Source organism: Chiloscyllium plagiosum, chromosome 44, assembly GCF_004010195.1.
Source record: "Chiloscyllium plagiosum isolate BGI_BamShark_2017 chromosome 44, ASM401019v2, whole genome shotgun sequence".
Taxonomy (NCBI): Eukaryota; Metazoa; Chordata; class Chondrichthyes; order Orectolobiformes; family Hemiscylliidae; genus Chiloscyllium; species Chiloscyllium plagiosum.
Window position 1 is genome coordinate 13,352,688 of NC_057753.1, and position 10,594 is coordinate 13,363,281.

At 48.8% G+C, this 10,594-nt stretch overlaps 1 protein-coding gene across 5 annotated transcripts in view; it reads right to left on the bottom strand.

The window, feature by feature from the left end:
- Positions 1-801: 801 nt before the first annotated feature.
- LOC122543594 (amiloride-sensitive sodium channel subunit alpha-like) overlaps positions 802-10,594 on the bottom strand; it is a 15,491-nt gene continuing 5,698 nt past the window's right edge. For 4 of the 5 annotated variants that reach the window (XM_043682415.1, XM_043682412.1, XM_043682413.1 and 1 more), the window contains 11 exons: positions 9,465-9,762; positions 8,976-9,166; positions 5,397-5,500; positions 4,970-5,133; positions 4,427-4,525; positions 3,728-3,845; positions 2,826-2,904; positions 2,522-2,579; positions 2,213-2,265; positions 1,972-2,047; positions 802-1,630 (listed from right to left, as the gene is read on the bottom strand). In XM_043682415.1, coding sequence (XP_043538350.1) covers positions 1,418-1,630; positions 1,972-2,047; positions 2,213-2,265; positions 2,522-2,579; positions 2,826-2,904; positions 3,728-3,845; positions 4,427-4,525; positions 4,970-5,133; positions 5,397-5,500; positions 8,976-9,166; positions 9,465-9,762 — 1,453 coding nt within the window. In that variant the 3' untranslated portion in view covers positions 802-1,417. The remainder of the gene's footprint in view (positions 1,631-1,971; positions 2,048-2,212; positions 2,266-2,521; positions 2,580-2,825; positions 2,905-3,727; positions 3,846-4,426; positions 4,526-4,969; positions 5,134-5,396; positions 5,501-8,975; positions 9,167-9,464; positions 9,763-10,594) is intronic. The other variant, XM_043682416.1, reaches the window with a different exon arrangement.

A 10,594-nucleotide genomic window follows, 5' to 3' on the forward strand; every position in this document is an offset into this window, starting at 1 on the left:
CGGGTGCTCCGGTTTCCTGCCACAGTCACAAAGATGTGCAGGTCAGGTGAATTGGCCACACTAAATTGCCCATAGCATTAGGTGCATTAGTCAGGGGGAAATGGGTCTGGGTGGGTGACTGTTCGGAGGGTCGGTGTGGACTTGTTGGGACGAAGGGCCTGTTTCCACACTGTAGGGAATCTAATCTAATCATATGGTCTGCAATTAGACACAACCCATTGTTCACCACTAATAGTCCTCATGAGCAGCTGTTGATTCTCTGAGACTATTCGTTATCCACCCCTTTGTCTATCCAACTGTTCTTCTCTCCCTTTCAGGTCTATTCCCACCTATAATTTATTCCTTACCCCCTTCCCCGTACCCTACCTTCTGCAAAAAAAAAAGCTGTATCCCAAAACATAAACTCTGATTTCTGTACACAGATGCTGCCAGACCAGCTGAGCTTTTCCAGTAATGTCTGTTCTTGATTCTGATTAACAGCATCTGCAGTTCTTTCAGTTCTTACCATCTCTCTCTCTCTGTCTTTCTGTGCATTTCTCCCTATCTGTCTCTCTCCCGTTCTGTCTCCTTTCTCTCACTTTTTTTTCCTTCTCCCTCACTGCTCTGTCTCTCACTCTGTCTCTCTTTCTCTATCTTTACCTCTCACTTGCTGTCTCCTTTCCTCTCTTTCTGTTTGTCTGCCTCTGTCTCCTTCCCTCTCTCTCTGTGTACTTCTCTCGCTCTCTGCTTCCCTCTCTTGCTACCTCTCCCTGTTCCTCCCCTTTCTATGTGTCTCCCTACCTCTCTCTCTCTCTGTTTTGCACTCTGTATGTCTCTCACTGTCTCTCGTTCTCCATCTTTACCTCTCTTTGTTGCTGTCTCCTTCAGTCTCTCTCTTGGCTCTTTCCTTCTCTCTCTATCTATCAAAGGAACAATATCACTCACTGTATTTCAATCCCAGCCTCATCCTCGAACTGTTCCCATGCCAAATCCATTCCCACTCCAATCATTTTGAGGTGAGGGTGTTTGAGGAGTTCTGCACTTTGGCAGGAAGAATAGAGAAACAGGATATTATTTCAAAGGTGACAGACTGTGAAGGTTGCCGGACAGGACAACTTAGAGGAGTACATAAATCACAGAAACCTAGTGTGTAAGTTCAGTGGGGAATTGGGAATGCAAATGGTCTTTTGTTGCTGAGAAATGGAGTATAAATGTAGGGAGAGATTTTGCTAGAAATGTGCAAGGTACGTGTCAGACCACGGCCAGCTTACTGCAAACAGTTTTTGGGGTCCTGTATCTGAAGAAACTGTTTTGGGGTGCTGTATCTGAGGAAGTAGAGACTGATGTCAGAAGCAATCTGGAGAAGGTTCACTCGCTGATCCCAGAGGTGTGGAGTTACTGTGTAATCTGTAGAGGTCAGGTCCGTACTCTTTGGAGTTTACAAGAATGAGGGGGGCACATGAAGAGTAGCATCCGACGGATGTGCGGACTCCTCGGCGGGAGATCCCAGGTTCGGAGAGCGGGCCCAGAGCAAGATGACAGCAAGGGTAATAAGGTCGAAGATAAGTTCCACCATCTCCAGGACAGACATGACAGAAGAGCCGAGCCAGAGACTCCATTGGCTTCCCAAGTTGGCAAGCATGACCGCCACCTACAGGGGTAGGAGGTAAGGGCAAGACCGGGATGTTAATTGTGACTCCCATCAAAGGGAAGCGCCCAATGCTTCCTCCATCTCTCCTTCTCATCAGCCCCATACTTCAGAACTCTCCCGCCTGTCCCTCACACCTCTAGGACTTGCGAAAGTGCAACTCAATTACTTCGACATTCGCAGATTGGCATTTTAAGATTTCAATGTTTCATTAGACCCCTCGGTCACCTCTCGACGTACACTTCCCTGCCCGTCTGGGCAGACCCCCTCCACTCGATGCCCCTATTTCCCGGGGAGAGAGCACAAGGTGATCCCCCGAAACGGATGGAGCAAGAGAAACTCACAGGCAGTGCTGGGGTCTCCCTCATCGATTTGTAGTTCAGCTCACGGAAAAAGAGATTCAGTTTGGCCAGTTCCTTCCTGCTCCGTAGGGAGAAAGGGACAGGGTGAATAGGTGGTGGGCTTGGAGAGAGGGCGACAGATGGAAAGACAGAGAGAGGCATTCAGATTGAAACAGACAGACAGACAGACAGTGAGAGATAGCCAGAGAGAAGAAGAGAGAGGGGGAGTTTCAACATTACTAACCTGTTGGAGGTGGCAGAACGGTGTTGATTCTGGAAGATAGGATTCATCCAGCTCTGCGGATTGGATAGAAAATGCAACATTATCGATAGAGAGTGTGTGAACGAGACAGAGAGAGGGAGTATCTGTGAGAGAGTATGTGACAGAGTGAGTTTTGTGTGAGAGAGAGGGAGAGTGTGTGTGTTCACACGTGTGTGTGTGTGTGTATGCCCATGTGTGTCTGTGTGTGTGAGAGAGAGAGAGATAGAGAAAGACTGCATGTGGCTCCAAATACAGGTGGGTTTTTAGTTGATTTAATTTCATTAGACTTACCAATGAATTTTTTGATGGCCAGTTTGCATATCCAGCTGTCATTTGATATTCAGTTTGTCTGAAAATATCACCAAGAATTAGATTAAATATAATCGCTCTGTACTGATTGTCCGACAGCACCTGCTCCCTCAGTGCTTACCCTCAAACAGTGCCCGCTTCCTCAGCACTGACCCTCTGACAGTACCCGCTTCCACGGCACTGACCCTCCGACAATGCGGCACTCCCTCAGCACTGACCTTTTGACAGTGCCTGCCCTCTCCACATTCTGGTTGAGGCCTGGTTCCGAGTTTGCTTTTACACTCACTTGCATGGTTTCTGACAGATTTTGAAACAACCGAGGACATCGTCTGTGAATTCTTTTGCCAGCCGGTAATAGCAGTGCCCTGGTGGTGAGAGAGACAGAGAGAGGTGAGCAGGAAGTTCTTTGTTCTGGTCACCTTTGACCAATTCCTGCCTCATCCTGAGCACGGGCCCAAAACTGTAACCAAGTTCCCTCTAATCCTGAGCAACAGGTACAAAGTCTTGGCCAATTTCCTTCCCTGCACATCAACAGGCCCAAAGCTTTGGCCAGCTTCCCTTTCGTCCTTCACGACAGGCCTAAGACTATGGCTAAATCTCTTTAGCAATAGGCCCCAACCCTGGCTAGCTCCCATCCCGCCCTTAGCAACAGGCCCAAAGCCTTGGTAAGTTTCTCTCTCTCCTTAGCAAAAGACCCCAAACCCTCATCAACTCTTAACTCATTCTTAGCGACAAATCAAAAATCGTGGCTGTTTTCCACTTATCCTTCTACTTATGAATATTCTGACCAACCCCTATCGTATCCTTGTCAATGGCCCCAAACCATGACCAGTTACCCTCAACCCTTAGCCACAGGCCTCGGGCCCTGACTAACTCCTGACCCATCCTTATCCTTAAGTCCTAAACCCTGTCCACATACTGTCTTATCCTTAGCAACAGGCCCAAATTCTATGACCAAATCCAAGCTTACCCTTAGCTTGGGCCCAAAATCCTTTCAATTACCCTTTCTCCTTGGGAACAGGCTCCAAACCCTGTCCAAATCCCACCTTATCCTCAACAACAGGCCTCAAAATCCTGACCAAGACACATCTCCTCCTTAGCAACAGGTCATAACGGGCTGTAACTCGTTTTAGGATATGTGACTAACTGTGGATGCAATACAGGCCTATCACAACAGGCCTCACTTACCCCAAGCGGTGTGTTTGTTGTAATTGCAGTACTCTGCTCCTGAGGGCAGCGGGTAGTAATAGTAGGCGCAGCCGCAGCGGGACACCATGGTGAGCTGGAAGCAGGAACGGACGCAAGTCTTTTGGAAGAGCAAGTGGGTGGAAAAGAGAGGAACAATCAGGGCCTTAGTGCAAAGGTTTGTTGAGAAAGGCTTGGACTGCGTTGTTGAGAGCAGCAACAGAAGGACCAGGAAACTGAGTAACAGGCCAGAGAACCTGAAGTCAGAAATTTGAAGCTTAGCAACTAGCCCAAGAGCCTGATGCCTAGGGATGCCATCTTCACCAATAGGCTCTGGAGGCTGAGGCCTAACAACATGAACCTCAGCAATCGGCCCGGGAGCCTGAGGCCTAGGAATGCAACCTTAGTAAGAGGCTGGGAACCCTGAGGCCAATGGAAGCCAGCATCAGCAAATGGCGCAGGAGCCTGAGGCCTAAGGAGGCCAATTTTTGCCATAGGCCCAGGAGATGAGGCTAAAGAACATGAACCTTCGCAATAGGCCCAGGAGTCTGCGGCTGAGCAATGCCAACTTCTGAAAAAGGTGAGAAAGCCTCAGGCCTGGAGGCTTCGAGAAGGACTGAGCACATTATCATTAACCTGTTCCCCAACAATCACCAAATCTCCACAGACCGAGATGAGGCAGCAACCCCATGGCTCAGTTACCTGCTGGGTGTAGTCAGATTTGTAGAGATTATGAACTTTCACGTCAGAACCATTCTCTGTACAGTCACTGTATGGCTGTCCAAGGCGAGATACCACCTCCTGAAACGGGGAGGAGAGAAATAGATCAGAACCAGGCTTGAACAGAGATAGAAAGAGAGAGAAGATAGGGAGGCCGGAGGAGGTGACAGAGATAGGGAGGGGGTGTAGGGGCCAGAGGTGGTGACAAAGATAGGGAGGGATGTAGGGACTGGAGAAGGTTACAGAGACATGGAGAGGTGTAGGGGCTGGAGGATGTTACAGAGATAGGGAGGGGTGTAGGGCTGGATGAGGCGACAGATAGGGAGCGATGTAGGGTCTGGAGGAGGTGACAGAGATAGGAGCTGGAGGAGGTGACAGAGAGATGGAGGGGTGTAGGGTGCTGGAGAGGATTACAGAGATAGGGATAGGGTGGAGGGGGTGACAGAGAGAAGGACGGAGAGAGAGAGAGAGGCAGTGGCTCTCAATGATGGAGGAGATGAGAGGCTCCCTCTCTCCATCCCTGACCTTCCTCATGCTGATGGAAGTCTCCAGTCCTGGGCGAACATCAAAGCCACCATCTTCCATGAAGGGGGAGCGACCGCGGGCATGAACCATCATCCGGGCTCCAGCTGCCGTCGACAGAAAAGGAATGGAGTCATTCTGTTCAATCCTGAGCACAAGGGACAGACCTGGGCATCACAGAGAGAGAGAGAGAGAGGTGGGGTAGAGAAAGAGGGGTGGGGGTGGGGGAGAGAAGGAGAGAAAGAGAGGGAGAGACAGAGAGAGAGCTTTAATCTATATCTGACCCCATGCTGTCCCTGTCCCTGGGAGTTTTTGATGGGGGACAGCATAGAGTGAGCTTTACACTTTATTTAACCCCTTGCTGTCTCTATCCTGGGAGTGTTTGATGGGGGACAGTGTAGGGGGAGCTTTACTCTCCAAGTTCACTCACCATGGTCTTTTCCAGCCTGCGAGGATTCCCATTGTATGCTGCTATTAATTCCATTGAAGGTGTAACAGTTTCCATAAATTGGATGGTGAAAAGATGTGTCAAAACTGGAATTAGTAAGAGAGATGGAGAAATCAGTGACATCCCTCACTCTCCATCTCTGTCATTCTCTGCCTCTCGGTGATCCCGTATCTATCCCTTTCCCTGTCCCATTCACCCTCGAATAAATCCCCTCTCTCCCTCTGACTCTCTCCCTGCCCTCTCTCTCTGTCACTCCCTTTCTCCATTTTCCCTCCTTCCTCACCACCCTCTCTCACTTCTCTCTCTCTGTGGTTCTGTGCCACAGAAAGGGCACAGCAGACATGTGGACTCTGTTTAAGGAGCAGTTGTTGCGAGTGATGCATGAATTTGTTCATCTGAGACAGGTATGAAGGGGTAAGATTAAGGAGCCTTGGATGACGAGAACAGAGGATCTTCTCATCAAAAGGGAGAAGGCAGCTTATGTAAGGTGGAGGAAGCAAGGATCTAGCACAATTTTGGAGGATAACAGGCTTGCTAGAAAGGAGATCAGAAATGGACTGAGGAGAGCCAGGAGGGGGCACGAGAAAGGCTTGGCAGGAAGGATTCGGGAGAACTCAAAGGCATTTTACTCATACGTGAAGAATAAGAGAATGATCAGGGAAAAAGTAGGGCCGATCAGGGATAGCATAGGGAACTTGTGCGTGGAGTCTGAGCGGATAGGGGAAGCTCTGAATGAGTTTTTTGCCTCAGTTTTTACTAAGAAAATGGGCCTTGTTGAAAATGAGAACTTTGAGGAGCTGGAATATGGGCTTGAATAGATCAAGATTGATGAAGTTGACGTGTTGGAAATTTTGGCGAACATTAAGATTGATAAGTTCCCAGGGGCAGACCAGATTTATCCTAGGTTGCTCCGGGAAGCGAAAAAAGAGGTTGCTAAGCCGCTGGTGAAGATCTTTGCTTCCTCATTCTCCACAGGAGTCATTCTGGAGGATTGGAAGGAGGTGAATGGTGTTCCTCTTTTCAAGAAAGGTAATAGGGAAATCCCTGGCAATTACAGACCAGTCAGTCTTATGTCTGTGGTCAGCAAGGTTTTGGAAAGTATTCTGAGGGATAGGATTTATGACTATTTGGAAAAGCATAGCGTGATTAAAGGCAGTCAGCATGGCTTTGTGAGGGGCAGGTCATGCCTAACTAAGCTTATTGAGTTCTTTGATGAGGTGACAAGACAGGTCAACAAAGGTTGAGCAGTAGATGTGGTGAATATGGACTTCAGCAAGGCATTTGATACGGTGCCCCATGGTAGACTCATTCATAAAGTCAGGAGGTATGGGATACAGGGAGAACTTGGCTATCTGGATTCAGAATTGGTTGGCTAACAGAAAGAAGGGAGTGGTTGCCAGGGCTTTGTTTTTGGGCCTCTGCAGTTTGTGGTTTTTATAAATGACTTGGATGAGGAGATTGAGGGGTGGGTTAGTAAATTTGAGGATGACACAAAGGTTGGAGATGCTGTTGAAAGTATTAAGAGCTATTGCAGGCTGCAGCATGACATAGACAGGATGCAGAGCTGGGCTGAGAAATGGCAGCTGGAGTTCAAACCAGATAAATGCGAAGTGATGCAATTTGGAAGGTCGAACTTGAATTCTGAATATAGGATTAAAGACAGGATCCTTGGCAGTGTGGAGGAACGGAGAGATTTTGGTGTTCAAGTACATAGATCCCTCAAAGTTGCCACCCAAGGGTTGCTCAGAAAGCATATGGTGTTTTGGCTTTCATTAACAGGGGGATCCAGTTTAAGAGCTACGAGGTTTTGCTACAGCTCTGCAACACCCTGGTGAGGCCACATTTGGAATATTGTGTCCAGTTCTGATCGCCCTACCATAGGAAAGATACAGAGGCTTTGGACTGGACTGGAGGGTTTATCTTATGAAGAGAGGTTGACTAAGCTTGGACTTTTCTCTCTGGAGAGAAGGAAGAAGAGAGGTGACCTGATCGAGGTATTCAAGGCAATAAGAGGCATGGAAAGAGTCAATAGGCAGAGACTTTTCCCCAGGGCAAGATTGACTGGGATGAGGGGTCAAAGTTTTAAGATATTAGGAGGAAGGTATGGAGGAGATGTCAGAGGTAGGTTCTTTACGCAGAGAGTTGTGAATGCATGGAATGCATTGCCAGCGATGATGGTGGAAGCAGAATTATTAGGAACATTTAAGTGCCTGCTGGACATGCACATGGACAGCAGTGAATTGAGGGGTGCGTAAGTAAGTTTTTTTATTCTACATTAGGATTAATCCTTGGCACAACATCGTAAGCCGAAGGGCCTGTTCTGTGCTGTACTTTTCTATGTTCTATGTTCTTTCTCTCTTGCTCTCCTCCCCCACCCTCTACCCTGTCTCCCTTACCTCCCTCTCTGTCAGAAAACATGAAAATGCTCTAACGCCTGCAACAAGCATAATAACCCTATTTTTCTGGTGTATATAAAGTCTTTTTAAAAATAGCTAATTATCCGTTCAGTTCCATCAACATCTTACAGCATCAATAGAGCACCTAACCCCTACACCGCTAACATCGATTGCAACTTTGAAGTGTTTCGAAAATGGTGTAGTTAGAAAAGATGTGTAGATTAATATGATTTTTTAAGTTCCCAAATACCTCTTGACATTATTCTGTCCACCGTAATCTCGTTTCCTTCTTTCGTAAATCTTTCAGTGGTGCCAACATGCTGCAGAACTTTGGAAATCTTGTGAGAGAATCCGCTCAGAAACAAAAAAGAAAATAAAATCTTCTTTCAACAAATTTTGTCGTGGAAATTCCTCGACGGCTTTCGGCTTCACGCTGCTTGGGGTCACGCATCCATGCCTGATGTTATGTCCGAAGGTCGTCAACTCTTCTTTCGTGAATTCTTTTGTCTTTCATTTTATTACCACTTTCTTTTTCGCTTCATTCAAAGAGCTTTGTCCTTTCCATGAAGGTTTAAGGATCATCACATCATGCGCATAAACTGTATTATTTCTTAATCCAGCCACAACTCTGTTCATGAGTCTTTGGCAAGTGGCTGGTGTGTTCTTCAAACAAAGAACTTCACTTTGAATGGATATTGCCCATTTGGGATTACAAACGTAGAAACTTGTTTTGACATCTCTGATAAAGGAACCTGCCACTAACCACGCAGTTAGTCCAACTTCCTATTGCTTCTGTCATACCCAACTTTCTCTACGCTGTTCTACAAACTTGGCATTGAACAAGAGTCTGATTTAGATTCAGTGTTGCCCTTCCAATATTCGACGCAAAATCTTTGAATCCAAGCAGATATCAGTGAACTCCACTCCCTCTGACTCGGTTGGACGATGTCTTCGTTGAGCATTTCATCCACTTGCTAATGGAGATGTGTGGCTTTGTGAAGTATTGCAAGTTAAGCACGTCAGGGTGTCTTTTTATTGGAACAGTATTCCATCCTTACACGACTTGCACAGTAGCATTAGTCCTTCTCATTTTATTCCTGCATCTTCTCATTCTGCTGCAAAAAAATTGTCTTTCTGTCTCTCTCTCTCTCTCTCTCTCCCTCACCTCTCCCGACAGGCGAAGCCGTTGAACCGACAATCCTGGACGAACTCTCCCATCCTCGCCTCGTCTGAGGGTGCTGCATCGAGGGAGATGCGTGCCATGAGGTTCACGTAGTGGAAGGTGTACCACTCCCTCAGGGCATCCACGCCGGACGAGTGCCAGTTGTAAAAGCAGTCTCCGCCGGTGGAATTGCACTGTGCATGGGGATCGGTGGGGTGTATGGAGAGGTGGGGGGATGTGGGGACAAGGTGGGGAAAGGGTGGGGAGGGGGTTAGAAAAGAGAGTAGCTGAAAGCAATTGGGGGAATGCCTCACCCGCGACTGTCTGGGGTCTCCATGGTCTGGTGGAGGGCACTGGAAGGCATTACTGTGCCGCCCCACCAGGTCGGTCAACCGGTCGAAACGGGATCCGTGCTCAGCCGGGAAGAGGTTCTCGGTCAGGGCACCCCTGAACGATCTGAGAATGTTCTCTTCCCCCTCCACCAGAACTTACCAGCTCGAAGCCGATCTTCCAGGAGCTGTTTCGGGTCAGGGGTGGGTTGTGGGCCCAGGGATCGCCCTCGCCGCCGCCGCCACCCCCCCGCCGGGGCCCGATCTCCAGGGCCGGCGAGCCGTGCCGCCCCTCTGGGTTGATCAGCCGCAGGCCCAGGCGCCGTGGGATGGCAGCCCGGCGATCCTGGGTGGGTGGCGTGGCTGCTCCATTCCCGGGGCCCCGGTAACCGTACAGGAAGTACAGCGCCTCCCGGGTCAACAGGTCCAGTTCCCTCAGGTTGGCACTTACCTCCTTGTACCTGCAGGGGGCACAAATATATTCATGTCAGGTTTGGTAAGGGGTAGAGAGAGCTTTACTTTGTCGGGAGTGTGGTGCTGGAAAAGCACAGCAGGTCAGGCAGCATCCGAGGAGCGGGGAAGTCGACGTTTCGGGCCGGAGCCCTTCATCGGATTCCGAAACGTCAATTTTCCTGCTCCTCGGATGTTGCCTGGCCTGCTGTGCTTTTCCTGCAACACACTCTCAACTCGGATCTCCAGCAACTGCAGACCTCGCTGTCCTCTAGGAGCTTTTCTCTGTATCTAACCCCGTGTTGTCCCTATTCGAGGAATGTTTAATTGACACAGTGTAGAGGAAACCTCACTGTGTCTAACCCCGTGCTGTGCCTGTCCCTGGGAGTGTGTGATGGGGGGGGCCACAATGTAGAGTAGACTTTACTCGGTTTGCTACCCCATGCTGTTCCTGTCTGTGGGAGTGTTTGGTGGGGACTGTATACAGTAAGCTTTACACTGTAACTGATGCCATGCTGTGCCTGAGAGTGTTTGACGGGGGGTACAGTGTAGAGGGAGCTTTACTCTGTATCTAACCCCGTGCTGTCCCTGTCCCTGGGATGGGGGGACAGTGTAGAGGGAGCTTTACTCTGTATCTAATCCCATGCTGTCCCTGACTTGGAAGTGTTTGATGGAGAGACAATACAGAAGGAGCTTTACTCTGTGTCGAGCCTGGTCTGTACTTGTCCTGGGAGTGTTTGATGGTGGAAAGAGTAGAGTGAGATTTTCTCTGTATCTAACCCTGTGCTGTCCTTGTCCTGGGAGTGTTTGGTGGGTGTAGAGGGAGCTTTACTCTGTATCTAA